The following is a 19,370-nucleotide window of genomic DNA, read 5'->3' as shown; positions in this document are numbered from 1 at the left end:
CATTGCTCTGACAGGGCTGAGGACGGCAGCGGTTACTAAAGTAAGTACACCCCTGATCCCTGCCGAGGGTTAATTCTCACTGAAGTTACTTAATAAACTACTGGGTCCAAAAATCAGGAAGGTGGAGCCAAAAACAGCGAACCGTGCGACGTCCGCCACCATCGTTATATAGTAACCTGGGGGGCTCAGACTGGAGCCATGTTGCCCCCCATAGACTAGGTTTACAGAGCATGCTGCAGATCAGGGACGGACAGGAAAGTCAAGTGCAGGAAGAACCTTCCAGAAGACGACGCAGAGTCAGGACCACTACCGGGGTCCGATCAGGAGCGTTAGCCCCCCAGTCACAATGTGGGCGTCCGGCCCCCAGAAAGCAGATAGAAAGTGCAGACACCAGGAGCCCAAAACTGCCCCCAGCGCCACCCGGGCCCCGGATCAAAGGGACCACCGCTACCCCACCCCCCAACCCACCACAGGGACCACCGCTACCCCCCCACCACAGGGACCACCGCTACCCCCCCCACCACAGGGACCACCGCTACCACCCCCCACCACAGGGACCACCGCTACCACCCCCCCCACCAGACTACAGGGACCACCGCTACCCCCACACCCTCCACCAGACCACCACTACCCCCCCCCCCCCCCCCAACTACAGGGACCACTGCTAAACCACCACCAGCACCACCAGACCACAGGGACCACCACTGACCCCCCAGGGAGTTTCTGGGTGTCAATGAGGGTCGGCTCCTTGCTCGGGCTGAGGATGGGGGGAGTCAGCAGAGGGTGGGGGGCTGGGACCTGCAGGGAGGACACATTTGCATCTTGAGGGGCTGTCCTCCTCCTCCTCATCCTCCTCCTCCTCTCCTCCTGCTCCGGGAACTTCTTTTCTCCTTGAACTTTTTCTTCAGCTTCAGTCACAAGTTGCTGATAACTCAGGGAGCAGGTAAGACGCCCATCACCCTGCGCGACCACCCTGCGGCGCGACCACCCTGCGGGCTTCTCATGCTGGCGGTCCCTGAGCCTGGCGTTAATTCTCCGTAGTATTTAGGGGGCGATCTCATGTTGGGGGTCCCTGGTTTAGTTCTGGGCAGAGATTAGGTCGCGTGATCTGTTCGCACCGCTCGCTCTGCAATCTCATCGTACGATCACTCGGTCTGCCCGGCCACTGTCACTTCACTGCCGATCTCCCTCCACCTAAAGATCTGTAGGGGGTTAATCACATCCGACCAAATGGGGGCTACACTCCGGGGTCTGTGCCGGGCGTTGGGGAGGGTGGGTGGTCGCTGCCTCTTTTGGTCCCTCCATAGGCTGATAACGAGGAGCAGCCCCCAGATTCTGTATGATCCCCCCTACCCCAGCTCCGATCTGCGGCAGATAAAGAACAGTTAATGATTAAACGATGAGAGAGAGAAAAGAGAGAGAGAAAAGAGAGAGAGAAAAGAGAGAGAGAAAAGAGGGAGAGAAAAGAGGGAGAGAAAAGAGGGAGAGAAAAGAGGGAGAGAAAAGAGGGAGAGAAAAGAGGGAGAGAAAAGAGGGAGAGAAAAGAGGGAGAGAAAAGAGGGAGAGAAAAGAGGGAGAGAAAAGAGGGAGAGAAAAGAGGGAGAGAAAAGAGGGAGAGAAAAGAGGGAGAGAAAAGAGGGAGAGAAAAGAGGGAGAGAAAAGAGGGAGAGAAAAGAGGGAGAGAAAAGAGGGAGAGAAAAGAGGGAGAGAAAAGAGGGAGAGAAGAGAGAGAGGGAAAAGAGAGAGAGGAAAAGAGAGAGAGGGAAAAGAGAGAGAGGGAAAAGAGAGAGAGGGAAAAGAGAGAGAGGGAAAAGAGAGAGGGAAAAGAGAGAGGGAAAAGAGAGAGAGGGAAAAGAGAGAGAGGGAAAAGAGAGAGAGGGAATAGAGAGAGAGAAAAGAGAGAGGGAAAGAGAGAGAGGGAAAGAGAGAGAGGGAAAGAGAGAGAGGGAAAGAGAGAGAGGGAAAGAGAGAGAGGGAAAGAGAGAGAGGGAAAGAGAGAGAGGGAAAGAGAGAGAGGGAAAGAGAGAGAGGGAAAGAGAGAGAGGAAAGAGAGGGAAAAGAGAGGAAAAGAGAGGGAAAGAGAGGGAAATAGAGAGGGAAAAGAGAGGGAAAAGAGAGAGGGAAAAGAGAGAGGGAAAAGAGAGAGGGAAAAGAGAGAGGGAAAAGAGAGAGGGAAAAGAGAGGGAAAAGAGAGGGAAAAGAGAGAGAGAAAAGAGAGAGAAAAGAGAGAGAAAAGAGAGAAAAGAGAGAGAAAAGAGAGAAAAAAGAGAGAAAAAGAGAGAAAAAAGAGAGAGAGAGAGAGAAGGAAAAGAGAGAGAGAAGGAAAAGAGAGAGAGAAGGAAAAGAGAGAGAGAAGGAAAAGAGAGAGAGAAGGAAAAGAGAGAGAGAAGGAAAAGAGAGAGAGAAGGAAAGAGAGAGAGAAGGAAAGAGAGAGAAGGAAAAGAGAGAGAGAGAAAGAGAGAGAGAAAAGAGAGAGAGAAAAGAGAGAGAGAAAGAGAGAGAGAAAAGAGAGAGAGAAAAGAGAGAGAGAAAAGAGAGAGAGAAAGAGAGAGAGAAAAGAGAGAGAGAAAAGAGAGAGAGAAAAGAGAGAGAGAAAAGAGAGAGAGAAAAGAGAGAGAGAAAGAGAGAGAGAAAAGAGAGAGAGAAAAGAGAGAGAGAAGAGAGAGAGAAAAGAGAGAGAGAAAAGAGAGAGAGAAAAGAGAGAGAGAAGAAGAGAGAGAGAAAAGAGAGAGAGAGAAAGGAGAGAGAAAAGAGAGAGAGAGAAAAGAGAGAGAGAGAAAAGAGAGAGAGAAAAGAGAGGGAAAAGAGAGGGAAAAGAGAGGGAAAGAGAGGGAAAAGAGAGGGAAAAGAGAGGGAAAAGAGAGGGAAAAGAGAGGGAAAAGAGAGGGAAAAGAGAGGGAAAAGAGAGGGAAAAGAGAGAGGGGGATGGGGGGAGAGAGAGAGGGGGGGGAGAGGGGAGAGAGGGGGGGGGAGAGAGGAAGGAAGAGAAAACAGAACCAGAGTGATACAATTTAACAAGGGACCATGTGACTGCAGGTGCGAGGAGACTACAATCTATTACTCCCTGTTATCAGCCACTACTGGGGGAGGTGACTGCAGGTGTGAGGAGACTACAATCTATTACTCCCTGCTATCAGCCATTTCTGGCTTTCTAGTGTTGATCAGTGAGCTCAGCCCCTGTACCGCTGCTGCCCCCGTACTGACTAGTGTCGCCCTCGCAGACCCCTGTACTCGGACCCCAGCTGGCCGATTGTGCTGTATGGGGCAGGGGGGAGTCTGGACCGTAGCAGCTCCTGTGGATATTGGGGGTTGAGGTGTCGACATTGCGAGGGGCTTCACCTAGAGGACCATCGGCTCCGGAGGGAGGAGGACGGGGCCCCCACAATGCACAAGGTCGATGGCTTCCATGCGGAGGAAGTGTGTGATCCCCCTGGAGCAGCCTCCGCCATGGGGGGGCACCACTGACCTACTTGGCTCTGTCCTGCTGCTGTGGAGGGGGCCGAAAAACAGAGGGCCAATCAATAGAGGCCACAGGAAGGGTAACCCATTAGCTGCAGCCCAGAGGCTCGGATACATAGGAGGGCACTGCCCAGCACTGAGGCCGCCAACAGCCGCAGTGTTCTCAGGGTCCCGGGGGGGGCGACCCGGCTGTTCAGGACACCGCTCCCTGCTGGTCTACGGAGGGGCTGACCCCTGCCATCAGCAGAGCATGGGTAGGGCCGCACCCCCGGACTCCAGCACGTGCCCCCCCGGACTCCAGCACGTCTACTTTATTCATTTCCCATTTGTAGTGTAAAATACAGATGTGGGCGCATCTATTGGGGGTGTGGAGTCCCTGTCCACCTGTGGAACGTGACTATCAGTGGCGTCCTGCAGATTTGGCGCCAATCCAGGAGCTTCCCCTCCCCCATGTTATAGACTATACGAGCCTGACACCGCCCTGATGTATATACAGATATACCAGCACCTGAACCCCGCTCTCCTGACAGCTCCTATGGGGAGGGGGGCAAGTCCTGTATGATGAAACCATGCATCTAATCCCACCCTGTGAGATACTGTATGACGAGGCCATGCATCTAATCCCATCAAGTGACATACTGTATGACGAGACCATGCATCTAATCCCACCCTGTGAGATACTGTATGACGAGACCATGCATCTAATCCCACCCTGTGAGATACTGTATGACGAGACCATGCATCTAATCCCACCCTGTGAGATACTGTATGACGAGGCCATGCATCTAATCCCATCAAGTGACATACTGTATGACGAGACCATGCATCTAATCCCACCCTGTGAGATACTGTATGACGAGACCATGCATCTAATCCCACCCTGTGAGATACTGTATGACGAGACCATGCATCTAATCCCACCCTGTGAGATACTGTATGACGAGACCATGCATCTAATCCCACCCTGTGAGATACTGTATGATGAGACCATGTATCTAATCCCACCCTGTGAGATCCTGTATGACGAGACCATGCATCTAATCCCACCCTGTGAGATACTGTATGACGAGGCCATGCATCTAATCCCATCAAGTGACATACTGTATGACGAGACCATGCATCTAATCCCACCCTGTGAGATACTGTATGACGAGACCATGCATCTAATCCCACCCTGTGAGATACTGTATGACGAGACCATGCATCTAATCCCACCCTGTGAGATACTGTATGACGAGACCATGCATCTAATCCCACCCTGTGAGATACTGTATGATGAGACCATGTATCTAATCCCACCCTGTGAGATCCTGTATGACGAGACCATGCATCTAATCCCACCCTGTGAGATACTGTATGATGAGACCATGTATCTAATCCCACCCTGTGAGATCCTGTATGACGAGACCATGCATCTAATCCCACCCTGTGAGATCCTGTATGACGAGACCATGCATCTAATCCAACCGTGTGAGATACTGTATGACGAGACCATGCATCTAATCCCACCGTGTGAGATACTGTATGACGAGACCATGCATCTAATCCAACCGTGTGAGATACTGTATGACGAGACCATGCATCTAATCCCACCCTGTGAGATACTGTATGACGAGGCCGTGCATCTAATCCAATCGTGTGAGACACTGTATGACGAGACCATGTATCTAATCCCACCGTGTGAGATACAGTATGACGAGACCATGTATCTAATCCCACCCTGTGAGATACTGTATGACGAGACCATGCATCTAATCCAACCGTGTGAGATACTGTATGACGAGACCATGCACCTAATCCCACCCTGTGAGATACTGTATGACGAGGCCATGCATCTAATCCCACCGTGTGAGATACAGTATGACGAGACCATGTATCTAATCCCACCCTGTGAGATACTGTATGACGAGACCATGCATCTAATCCAACCGTGTGAGATACTGTATGACGAGGCCATGCATCTAATCCAACCGTGTGAGATACTGTATGACGAGACCATGCATCTAATCCCACCCTGTGAGATACTGTATGACGAGACCATGCACCTAATCCCACCGTGTGAGATACTGTATGACGAGACCATGTATCTAATCCCACCGTGTGAGATACAGTATGACGAGACCATGTATCTAATCCCACCGTGTGAGATACTGTATGACGAGACCATGCATCTAATCCAACCGTGTGAGATACTGTATGACGAGACCATGCACCTAATCCCACCGTGTGAGATACTGTATGACGAGACCATGTATCTAATCCCACCGTGTGAGATACAGTATGACGAGACCATGTATCTAATCCCACCCTGTGAGATACTGTATGACGAGACCATGCATCTAATCCAACCGTGTGAGATACTGTATGACGAGGCCATGCATCTAATCCAATCGTGTGAGATACTGTATGACGAGGCCATGCATCTAATCCCACCCTGTGAGACACTATGACGAGACCATGTATCTAATCCCATTATGTGAGATACAGTTTAGGACTCTCTGCTTTGTATCTGGGGGTCCGTACGATCCTGTACATGCTGTAGTCGCCCCCCGCAGCGCCGGCTCACTGATCTCAGACGCTTAATCTTAGGAATTATCATATCAGGTGACGGTAAATCCAGGATCTGCTGACAGAAGCGGCTCCGCATCTGGCAGCTCCGTCCTGGTGCCCACTACACCCTGCACGGGGGTCTGCAGCCTCAGAGGCCGGCTGTACCCCATTATGGCGCTGACCAGCGAGATGCATTTGCTCATCACCACCATCGTCTGCTCCATGGCGGCCATGATTGTGCTCTGGGGTCTCTGCTACTTCACCTGCAGATTATCAGGGTAAGTACCCGGCCGAGGGGCAACAGCAGAGGTGGGGGGCCGCACCAGAAGAGAGGCTGCTACCAGAGCACAACTCCCAGGGGCTCCACATGGGAAACTAGAATACAGTATACCAACTGCAGCCTGTAGTGTAAAGAATGGAGGCTTCAGCCCAGTAAACTCAGCACAAAATATAAAGCTGGAGAGAAAAAAATCAAAATAGAAGAATCATTGCAGAAGGGCAATAAAGTATCCATCCTGAAAAATACTGCCCCCTGTGTACAAGACTACGACTACTATAATACTGCCCCCTATGTACAAGAATATAACTACTATAATACTGCTCCCTATGTACAAGAATATAACTACTATAATACTGCCCCCTATGTACAAGAATATAACTACTACAATACTGCTCCTATGTACAAGAATATAACTACTATAATACTGCTCCCTATGTACAAGAATATAACTACTATAATACTGCTCCTATGTACAAGAATATAACTACTATAATACTGCTCCCTATGTACAAGAATATAACTACTACAATACTGCTCCTATGTACAAGAATATAACTACTATAATACTGCTCCTATGTACAAGAATATAACTACTATAATACTGCTCCTATGTACAAGAATATAACTACTATAATACTGCTCCCTATGTACAAGAATATAACTACTATAATACTGCTCCCTATGTACAAGAATATAACTACTATAATACTGCCCCTATGTACAAGAATATAACTACTATAATACTGCTCCCTATGTACAAGAATATAACTACTATAATACTGCTCCCTATGTACAAGAATATAACTACTATAATACTGCCCCTATGTACAAGAATATAACTACTACAATACTGCCCCTATGTACAAGAATATAACTACTATAATACTGCTGCTATGTACAAGAATATAACTACTATAATACTGCTCCTATGTACAAGAATATAACTACTATAATACTGCCCCCTATGTACAAGAATATAACTACTACAATACTGCTCCTATGTACAAGAATATAACTACTATAATACTGCCCCTATGTACAAGAATATAACTACTATAATACTGCCCCTATGTACAAGAATATAACTACTACAATACTGCCCCTATGTACAAGAATATAACTACTATAATACTGCCCCTATGTGCAAGAATATAACTACTATAATACTGCCCGCTATGTGCAAGAATATAACTACTATAATACTGCCCGCTATGTACAAGAATATAACTACTATAATACTGCCCCTATGTACAAGAATATAACTACTATAATACTGCTCCTATGTACAAGAATATAACTACTACAATACTGCTCCTATGTACAAGAATATAACTACTATAATACTGCTGCTATGTACAAGAATATAACTACTATAATACTGCTCCCTATGTACAAGAATATAACTACTATAATACTGCTCCCTATGTACAAGAATATAACTACTATAATACTGCCCCTATGTACAGGAATATAACTACCATAATACTGCCCCTATGTACAAGAATATAACTACTATAATACTGCTCCCTATGTACAAGAATATAACTACTATAATACTGCTCCCTATGTACAAGAATATAACTACTATAATACTGCTCCTATGTACAAGAATATAACTACTATAATACTGCCCCCTATGTACAAGAATATAACTACTATAATACTGCTCCCTATGTACAAGAATATAACTACTATAATACTGCTCCCTATGTACAAGAATATAACTACTATAATACTGCCCCTATGTACAAGAATATAACTACTATAATACTGCTCCTATGTACAAGAATATAACTACTATAATACTGCTCCCTATGTACAAGAATATAACTACTATAATACTGCTCCCTATGTACAAGAATATAACTACTATAATACTGCCCCTATGTACAAGAATATAACTACTATAATACTGCTCCTATGTACAAGAATATAACTACTATAATACTACTCCTATATACAAGAATATAACTACTATAATACTACTCCTATATACAAGAATATAACTACTATAATACTGCCCCTATGTACAAGAATATAACTACTACAATACTGCTCCTATGTACAAGAATATAACTACTACAATACTGCTCCTATGTACAAGAATATAACTACTACAATACTGCTGCTATGTACAAGAATATAACTACTATAATACTGCTCCCTATGTACAAGAATATAACTACTATAATACTGCTCCCTATGTACAAGAATATAACTACTATAATACTGCCCCTATGTACAGGAATATAACTACCATAATACTGCCCCTATGTACAAGAATATAACTACTATAATACTGCTCCCTATGTACAAGAATATAACTACTATAATACTGCTCCCTATGTACAAGAATATAACTACTATAATACTGCTCCTATGTACAAGAATATAACTACTATAATACTGCCCCCTATGTACAAGAATATAACTACTATAATACTGCTCCCTATGTACAAGAATATAACTACTATAATACTGCTCCCTATGTACAAGAATATAACTACTATAATACTGCCCCTATGTACAAGAATATAACTACTATAATACTGCTCCTATGTACAAGAATATAACTACTATAATACTGCTCCTATGTACAAGAATATAACTACTATAATACTGCCCCCTATGTACAAGAATATAACTACTATAATACTGCTCCCTATGTACAAGAATATAACTACTATAATACTGCTCCCTATGTACAAGAATATAACTACTATAATACTGCTCCTATGTACAAGAATATAACTACTATAATACTGCCCCCTATGTACAAGAATATAACTACTATAATACTGCTCCCTATGTACAAGAATATAACTACTATAATACTGCTCCCTATGTACAAGAATATAACTACTATAATACTGCCCCTATGTACAAGAATATAACTACTATAATACTGCTCCTATGTACAAGAATATAACTACTATAATACTGCCCCCTATGTACAAGAATATAACTACTATAATACTGCTCCCTATGTACAAGAATATAACTACTATAATACTGCCCCTATGTACAAGAATATAACTACTATAATACTGCTCCTATGTACAAGAATATAACTACTATAATACTGCCCCCTATGTACAAGAATATAACTACTATAATACTGCTCCCTATGTACAAGAATATAACTACTATAATACTGCTCCTATGTACAAGAATATAACTACTATAATACTGCTCCTATGTACAAGAATATAACTACTATAATACTGCCCCCTATGTACAAGAATATAACTACTATAATACTGCCCCCTATGTACAAGAATATAACTACTATAATACTGCTCCTATGTACAAGAATATAACTACTATAATACTGCTCCTATGTACAAGAATATAACTACTATAATACTGCCCCCTATGTACAAGAATATAACTACTATAATACTGCCCCCTATGTACAAGAATATAACTACTATAATACTGCTCCTATGTACAAGAATATAACTACTATAATACTGCCCCCTATGTACAAGAATATAACTACTATAATACTGCCCCCTATGTACAAGAATATAACTACTATAATACTGCTCCCTATGTACAAATATATAACTACTATAATACTGCCCCTATGTACAAGAATATAACTACTATAATACTGCCCCCTATGTGCAAGAATATAACTACTATAATACTGCCCCCTATGTACAAGAATATAACTACTATAATACTGCCCCCTATGTACAAGAATATAACTACTATAATACTGCTCCCTATGTACAAATATATAACTACTATAATACTGCCCCTATGTACAAGAATATAACTACTATAATACTGCCCCCTATGTGCAAGAATATAACTACTATAATACTGCCCCCTATGTACAAGAATATAACTACTATAATACTGCCCCCTATGTACAAGAATATAACTACTATAATACTGCCCCCTATGTACAAGAATATAACTACTATAATACTGCTCCCTATGTACAAATATATAACTACTATAATACTGCTCCTATGTACAAGAATATAACTACTATAATACTGCTCCTATGTACAAGAATATAACTACTATAATACTGCTCCTATGTACAAGAATATAACTACTATAATACTGCTCCTATGTACAAGAATATAACTACTATAATACTGCCCCTATGTACAAGAATATAACTACTATAATACTGCTCCTATGTACAAGAATATAACTACTATAATACTGCTCCTATGTACAAGACTATAACTACTATAATACTGCTCCTATGTACAAGAATATAACTACTATAATACTGCCCCTATGTACAAGAATATAACTACTATAATACTGCCCCTATGTACAAGAATATAACTACTACAATACTGCCCCTATGTACAAGACTATAACTACTATAATACTGCTCCTATGTACAAGAATATAACTACTATAATACTGCTCCTATGTACAAGAATATAACTACTATAATACTGCTCCTATGTACAAGAATATAACTACTACAATACTGCCCCTATGTACAAGAATATAACTACTATAATACTGCCCCTATGTACAAGAATATAACTACTACAATACTGCCCCTATGTACAAGACTATAACTACTACAATACTGCCCCTATGTACAAGACTATAACTACTATAATACTGCTCCTATGTACAAGAATATAACTACTATAATACTGCTCCTATGTACAAGAATATAACTACTATAATACTGCTCCTATGTACAAGAATATAACTACTATAATACTGCTCCTATGTACAAGAATATAACTACTACAATACTGCCCCTATGTACAAGAATATAACTACTATAATACTGCCCCTATGTACAAGAATATAACTACTATAATACTGCCCCTATGTACAAGAATATAACTACTACAATACTGCCCCTATGTACAAGACTATAACTACTATAATACTGCTCCTATGTACAAGAATATAACTACTATAATACTGCTCCTATGTACAAGAATATAACTACTATAATACTGCTCCTATGTACAAGAATATAACTACTATAATACTGCCCCTATGTACAAGAATATAACTACTATAATACTGCTCCCTATGTACAAGAATATAACTACTATAATACTGCTCCTATGTACAAGAATATAACTACTATAATACTGCCCCTATGTACAAGAATATAACTCCTATAATACTGCCCCCCGGTTGAGCGCGCGTTAGGGCATTGGGGTATAATGGCCCCTTTGTACGCTCGCGGTGCCTTCCTCTGACCCTTCGTCTCCCGGTTGTGCCAGGGTTTATTTTCGGCTGTGACCAGGATTTTCTGCTTTCATCTTTCCATCTATAAATCTGCAGTAATGAGGGGTCGGGGGATTCGCTGTTTGCTCTCGGCCGCCGCAGATTGCGGGAAGCAAAGGCTGCCATTTATGTGAATATCTGGGATTATTCGGCTTTCATGCCGGAGTCCGGCTCTGCCCAATACTCATCATCCTCCCCCATTGGCAGGGCGGCACATAAGGTGCTGGAGCTGTTCTGACGCACAGGATGGACGCGAGGCGGTGGGCACTAATGCTGGTCATCAAGCTGGTCATGGCACAGGAATTCCCAGGTAAGAGGGGCTTCGAGCAACTAAACCTGCACTACATCAGATCTCATCCTCCAGAGCTGCACTCACTATTCTGCTGTTACAGACACCATTAACTTGACGTGCCACAGTGTAAGGACTTCAGGCAGAATGGCGAGTGCAGCTCTTGAGGTGACTGGAGTTGATGAGGACCATGGTTGCACAGTAGGAGGTTTCTGGCCTGTTTGTTACAATGTATCAGTGCAGCTAATCAATGACACCCAGGCTGTTTATAGATTGGAAACATTTGTAACAAACCCTCAGATGTGAGACGTTTTAAAGGGGCATTCTCAAGTTTGAAAGTTCTCTTGCCCATGGGATAGGGAACAGCCCAATTTCTCGGGGTCCGACCACTGGAGCCGCCACTGATCCTGAGAAATGGGGCAGTGTAAATAGTCAACCACAGCTACAGCCACGTAGAGCCACAGTCCTCAGGATTGGGGGTCACAGAAGTTGCCCCCAGACATTTGGGTCAGGACCGGCCTGATAGTGGGGGGTGAACAGGAAGGTTCTCGTCACCGACTGACTTCTGTGATGAAGTAAAGGCCATGAGTCCCAGCACCGCTGCCTCCCGCTGGTGGAGCGGCCTTCAGTGCCCCGGCACAGCCGCCTCCCGCTGGTGGAGCAGCCTTCAGTGCCCCGGCGCCTCCCGCTGGTGTAGCAGCCTTCAGTGCCCCAGCACAGCCGCCTCCCGCTGGTGTAGCAGCCTTCAGTGCCCCGGCACCGCCACCTCCCGCTGGTGGAGCGGCGTTCAGTGCCCCTGTAACCAGCTCTGCCCCCCGCTGGTGGAGCGGCCTTCAGTGCCCCAGCACCGCCACCTCCCGCTGGTGTAGCAGCCTTTAGTGCCCCGGCGCCTCCCGCTGGTGTAGCAGCCTTCAGTGCCCCGGCACCGCCACCTCCCGCTGGTGGAGCGGCGTTCAGTGCCCCTGTAACCAGCTCTGCCCCCCGCTGGTGGAGCGGCCTTCAGTGCCCCAGCACCGCCACCTCCCGCTGGTGTAGCAGCCTTTAGTGCCCCGGCGCCTCCCGCTGGTGTAGCAGCCTTCAGTGCCCCGGCACAGCCGCCTCCCGCTGGTGGAGCGGCCTTCAGTGCCCCGGCACCGCCACCTCCCGCTGGTGGAGCGGCCTTCAGTGCCCCTGTAACCAGCTCTGCCCCCCGCTGGTGGAGCGGCCTTCAGTGCCCCGGCACAGCCGCCTCCCGCTGGTGGAGCGGCCTTCAGTGCCCCTGTAACCAGCTCTGCCCCCCGCTGGTGGAGCGGCCTTCAGTGCCCCAGCACCGCCACCTCCCGCTGGTGGAGCGGCCTTCAGTGCCCCTGTAACCAGCTCTGCCCCCCGCTGGTGGAGCGGCCTTCAGTGCCCCGTCACAGCCGCCTCCCGCTGGTGGAGCGGCCTTCAGTGCCCCTGTAACCAGCTCTGCCCCCCGCTGGTGGAGCGGCCTTCAGTGCCCCGTCACAGCCGCCTCCCGCTGGTGGAGCGGCCTTCAGTGCCCCTGTAACCAGCTCTGCCCCCACAGAGCAGGAGAAGGACCCCGAGTACTGGCGGACCCAGGCCCAGGACACGCTGCGACGAGCGCTGGAGCTGCAGCGACTCAACACCAAGATCGCCAAGAACGTCATCATGTTCCTGGGAGACGGTGAGACCCGGCGACACCGCAGTGTGGGGGCTGGGCGGGCGCCATGCCACTTATTAATCACCCCCTTGTTGATGCCAGGCATGGGGGTTCCAACAGTCACAGCTACGCGGATCTTAAAGGGCCAGCTCGCTGGAAAACCTGGAGAAGAGACGGTGCTGGAGATGGACAAGTTCCCATATGTGGCTCTAGCGAAGGTGAGCGGGGTCCGGGGGGCAGAGGGGGCATTGGCTTTATCAGGCATCACAGGGCAGAGACCACCAGACATGGGGGCATCATTGTGGGGGCGGCCCACGATTTCTGTACACTGAGACCCTCACTCGTCCTCCTCCGTTCTGACCCCGCAGACGTATAACACCAACGCTCAGGTCCCCGACAGCGCCGGCACCGCCACCGCCTACCTGTGCGGAGTGAAGGCCAACGAGGGGACGGTCGGCGTGAACGCGGCTGCGGTGCGAGGTCTGTGCAACACCACCAAGGGCAACGAGGTCACCTCCATCCTGAGATGGGCCAAAGACGCAGGTGAGCACAGAGCGGGGTCCGGGCCCCCCACCAGGTGCACGAGACAAGTGCATCCACCATGATGGCGGCACAACAGGCACTCCCCTCCCCCCAAGACCTGGACCAGTGTGTCCCACAGGTGACCCAAGATGGACGGCCAGCACCCGGACCCCAGGACAGGTCTGCCAGATGTGCAAGCAGCCATCCTAGTGGTCACCAGCAGACATCCCCCGCCCCCCCCCCATCACTGGCTCCCCCCATACAGCCCCATCATTACTAGTAAACCCAGCACATGTAACGGACACTGAACAGCTCATCCTGGGCCTCCTGGTTCATGAACAGCAGCAGACCAGGGCGAGGATGAGGACAGTGGGTGACCTCATGACGGCAGCAGTCGGCGCTCACCAGGAGTCTCATTACAGGGAAGGCGGTCGGGGTGGTGACCACCACCAGGGTGAACCACGCCACGCCCAGCGCCGCCTATGCCCACTCGGTCAACCGCGACTGGTACTCCGATAACGAGATGCCCAAAGACGCAGTGGAGGACGGGTGCAAGGACATCGCCTGGCAGCTCATGGCCAACGTCCCGGACATCGAGGTAAGACGGGGAAACATTGGGGGCTCCACGACACATAAGGGGACAGGGGTTGGGGGCTCTGCACATGAAGGTCAGGGGCGAGGAAACATGAAGGTCAGGGGTGAGGGGCTCCACACATGAAGGTCAGGGGTGAGGGGCTCCACACATGAAGGTCAGGGGTGAGGAGCTCCACACATGAAGGTCAGGGGTGAGGAGCTCCACACATGGTGGAGGGGGCTCGCAGGTAATAACTTACGGTTTTAGACGATTCTGGTCGGAACCAAATCTGGAACAGAAGAAGCTTCACTGGAAGAGAAGAGGAAGCCTCATGAGACCCCCGACCCCATTATCACTCATTACAGGTCATCATGGGCGGGGGCCGGAAGTATATGTTCCCCAAGAACACCCCCGACGTGGAATATCCGAGCGATGAGAAGGCGAATGGCACAAGGCAAGACGGACTGAACCTGACCCAAATGTGGAGGGAGAAGAAGCCCAGCAACAAGGTAACGGGGGCAACCAGCCTCAGGGGGTCCTCCAAGTCAGGGGCCACCTGGAAATTACACCCCAGTATAGAACAACTCAGACTATACACACATCTATATATATACACCACTGGCAAGAGAACCAAGTCACAGGCTCCGCAAATGTGGTCACTCACCTGCTCGAGAGAACGCAGAAGACACAGCCTCCACCTCCATCCCGAGGGAAACTGCAGATAGTCACCTCTAGAAAACACAAGACATTCACACATTAGTGGACAAGGCAGGGGGTAGTCTCCCCACAATCTACACAGCAAATAACCCCTTCACATCAGGAGGGAGCACAGCTCGGAGTACAATTTTCGCATTCTGCTGCCTAAATCCACCACTAGGGCGAGCTCCCTGTATACAGAGATACATGATAAGATTCTGTCTGCAGCCACCACTAGGGGGAGCTCCCTGTATACAGAGATACATGATAAGATCCTGTCTGCAGTCACCACTAGCTGGAGCTCCCTGTATACAGAGATACATGATAAGATTCTGTCTGCAGTCACCACTAGGGGGAGCTCCCTGTATACAGAGATACATGATAAGATTCTGTCTGCAGCCACCACTAGGGGGAGCTCCCTGTATACAGAGATACATGATAAGATCCTGTCTGCAGTCACCACTAGGGGGAGCTCCCTGTATACAGAGATACATGATAGAATCCGGTCTGCAGTCACCACTAGGGAGAGCTCCCTGTATACAGAGATACATGATAAGATCCTGTCTGCAGCCACCACTAGGGGGAGCTCCCTGTATACAGAGATACATGATAAGAGCCTGTCTGCAGCCACCACTAGGGGGAGCTCCCTGTATACAGAGATACATGATAAGATCCTGTCTGCAGCCACCACTAGGGGGAGCTCCCTGTATACAGAGATACATGATAAGATCCTGTCTGCAGCCACCACTAGGGGGAGCTCCCTGTATACAGAGATACATGATAAGATCCTGTCTGCAGCCACCACTAGGGGGAGCTCCCTGTATACAGAGATACATGATAAGATCCTGTCTGCAGCCACCACTAGGGGGAGCTCCCTGGATACAGAGAAACATGATAAGATCCTGTCTGCAGCCACCACTAGGGGGAGCTTCCTGTATACAGAGATACATGATAAGATCCTGTCTGCAGCCACCACTAGGGGGAGCTTCCTGTATACAGAGATACATGATAAGATCCTGTCTGCAGCCACCACTAGGGGGAGCTTCCTGTATACAGAGATACATGATAAGATCCTGTCTGCAGCCACCACTAGGGGGAGCTTCCTGTATACAGAGATACATGATAAGATCCTGTCTGCAGTCACCACTAGGGGGAGCTCCCTGTATGAAGAGATACATGATAAGATCCTGTCTGCAGTCACCACTAGGGGGAGCTCCCTGTACACAGAGATACATGATAAGATCCTGTCTGCAGCCATCACTAGAGGGAGCTCCCTGTATACAGAGATACATGATAAGATTCTGTCTGCAGCCACCACTAGGGGGAGCTCCCTGTATACAGAGATACATGATAAGATCCTGTCTGCAGCCACCACTAGGGGGAGCTCCCTGTATACAGAGATACATGATAAGATCCTGTCTGCAGCCACCACTAGGGGGAGCTCCCTGTATACAGAGATACATGATAAGATCCTGTCTGCAGCCACCACTAGGGGGAGCTCCCTGCTGGGTGATGCGACATGCGGCTCCTCCTCCCCCCACAGGCCGCTCATTATGTCTGGAGTCGGGAGCAGCTGATGGCTCTGAGGCCGCAGGATGTGGACTACCTTCTTGGTAAGTGCTGCAGGCTCGGGCCCGCAGGGGGCGCTACAGTCTGGACCTCATGTCTTCTGTTCCAGGTCTCTTTGAGCCGGGAGACTTGGTGTATGAACTGGACAGGAACGCGACTACTGACCCCTCCCTCCCCGAGATGGTGAGAGTCGCCATCAGTATCCTGAAGAAGAACCCCAACGGCTTCTTCCTGCTGGTGGAAGGTGGGTGACTGGTCGGTGGACCCCAGATATTACACCGCACATGTCCACCCCGCAGGGGGCGCCACTCACCAGTCTGCTGTTTTGAGTCAGGTGGGCGCATTGACCATGGGCACCACGAGGGTAAAGCCAAGCAGGCGCTCCACGAGGCCGTCCAGATGGACCTCGCCATCGGCCTTGCCGGGGACATGACGTCTACAGGCGACACGCTGACCGTGGTCACCGCCGACCACTCCCACGTCTTCACGTTCGGCGGCTACACGCATCGTGGCACCTCCATCTTCGGTGAGTTGGAGGCTCTGCATGGAGACTGGTGGGGGCGAGCGGCGCCCTGAACATGCCCGATCATACACCCCAACCCCTCCATATTGTCCATTGCAGGTTTGGCTCCAACTCTGAGCGACATCGACCAGAAGCCCTTCACATCCATCCTGTACGGGAACGGCCCCGGGTACCGCGTGGTCGCCGGCAACCGCGAGAACGTCTCCACCGTGGACTACAGTGAGTACCGCCATTAACCACCATCACCAAGACCGCTGCTGACAATCAGTGAAGTCTGCACTGAAAACCTGTCCTGCTGCCCAACTCACAGCTGAGGCCTCGTTACAATGTATCAGTGAAGTGATGGAGACAACAAAGCTCCATTCTGGTGATTAGTTACAATGTATCAGATCAGCGCAATTGTAACAAGGTGATCACCGCACACACCCTTCACTGACCAGAAGCAGCGGTCCGGGCGATGGTGGTCCTGTGAGACCGGGCCCCCGACCCCTCACAGCCGCCATGTTCTTCCAGCTCAGACGTCCTACCAGGCGCAGTCCGCGGTTCCTCTGCGGCAGGAGACGCACGGTGGAGAGGACGTCGCCGTTTTCGCCAAGGGCCCGATGGCGCATCTGCTGCACGGCGTCCACGAGCAGAACTACATCCCGCACGTCATGGCGTACGCCGCCTGCATCGGGCAGAACCTCGGGCACTGCCGGCCAGCGAGCGCCGGGCGCAGCACCCAGACCTCCCTCACCCTGCTGACCGGCACCCTCGCCCTGCGGCTCGCCCTGTGCTGACCTCCGACCTCACGCTGCTCCGGCTCTGCTACACCGTCCAGCGGGAAACAAGGGATAAAGCCAAAGCCACTAATGAGCGGAGCCCGGACCCCAATAACCACCGTCCTGGTGACAGTACAGCTGCCATCACCAGCTCTCTCTGCGGACCCCATAGTCTGGATGAAACCCCCTCCACGGGGTAACCACGGCGGCCGAGGCACGGACTGGGGGCCGATCGGACATTTATTGGATTCTATTTCTGTAAATAAAAGATGTAAAAGTGAAAAATGTCAAATCGGAGGAACGACCGCACCGAATGTGAGCCACCACCAGGGGGCCATATATAATAACGCTCCCCTCCTGCAGGGGGCGCCACCTGCCCAGTAATACCGGGGGAGGGCAGAAAGAGGCGACATGGCGGAGGGTTTCCAGCCGCTGGATCTTGGCCTGAAAACACGGAGCAGCCACACGCCATTAACCACGTCTGCCCCGAGCGAGGGAGATACTGCCGGAGAACAACAAGACCCCCACACACTGCAAGACCCCCACACACTGCAAGACCCCCACACACCTGACGGCAAGAAACCAGGGTCACGACAGCAAAGTCAGAAACTCATCCTCCAGAGCGGCAGTCACTATTCTGCTGTTACATCGTGTCTTATCCTCCAGTCACCTCCAGAGCTGTAGTCACTATTCTGCTCTTACATCCTGTCTTATCCTCCAGTCACCTCCAGAGCTGCACTCACTATTCTGCTGTTACATCGTGTCTTATCCTCCAGTCACCCCCAGAGCTGCACTCACTATTCTGCTGTTACATCGTGTCTTATACTCCAGTCACCTCCAGAGCTGCAGTCACTATTCTGCTGTTACATCGTGTCTTATCCTCCAGTCACCTCCAGAGCTGCAGTCACTATTCCACTGTTACATCGTGTCTTATCCTCCAGTCACCTCCAGAGCTGCAGTGACTATTCTGCTGTTACATCATGTCTCATCTTCCAGTCACCTCCAGAGCTGCAGTCACTATTCCGCTGTTACATCGTGTCTTATCCTCCAGTCACCTCCAGAGCTGCAGTCACTATTCCACTGTTACATCATGTCTCATCTTCCAGTCACCTCCAGAGCTGCAGTCACTATTCCACTGTTACATCAAGTCTTATCCTCCAGTCACCTCCAGAGCTGCAGTCACTATCAGTATTCGGTCAGTATTTTTTCTCAGGAGACAAAACCAGATGGGAACAATCAGAGAAAAGGTCTAATAGAAACAAGTCACCAA

At 48.8% G+C, this 19,370-nt stretch overlaps 1 protein-coding gene across 1 annotated transcript; it reads left to right on the top strand.

The window, feature by feature from the left end:
• The first annotated feature begins 801 nt into the window (after positions 1–801).
• Positions 802–18,385, top strand: LOC141172168 (alkaline phosphatase-like). The gene is made up of 12 exons (XM_073656082.1): positions 802–943; positions 11,732–11,834; positions 13,360–13,479; positions 13,558–13,673; positions 13,824–13,998; positions 14,400–14,575; positions 14,917–15,060; positions 16,791–16,860; positions 16,926–17,060; positions 17,151–17,342; positions 17,439–17,558; positions 17,853–18,385. The coding sequence occupies exons 2-12, from the start codon at positions 11,771–11,773 to the stop codon at positions 18,116–18,118; spliced, it is 1,578 nt and encodes a 525-aa protein (XP_073512183.1). The 5' UTR covers positions 802–943; positions 11,732–11,770; the 3' UTR covers positions 18,119–18,385.
• The last annotated feature ends 985 nt before the right edge of the window (positions 18,386–19,370 follow it).

Source organism: Phyllobates terribilis, unplaced genomic scaffold (genome assembly GCF_046119375.1).
Source record: "Phyllobates terribilis strain yellow unplaced genomic scaffold, ASM4611937v1 Scaffold_12__6_contigs__length_324123572, whole genome shotgun sequence".
In the NCBI taxonomy this organism is placed as follows: Eukaryota; Metazoa; Chordata; class Amphibia; order Anura; family Dendrobatidae; genus Phyllobates; species Phyllobates terribilis.
Note: the sequence above shows the minus strand (reverse complement) of the source record. Positions and strands in the feature narration are given on the sequence as shown.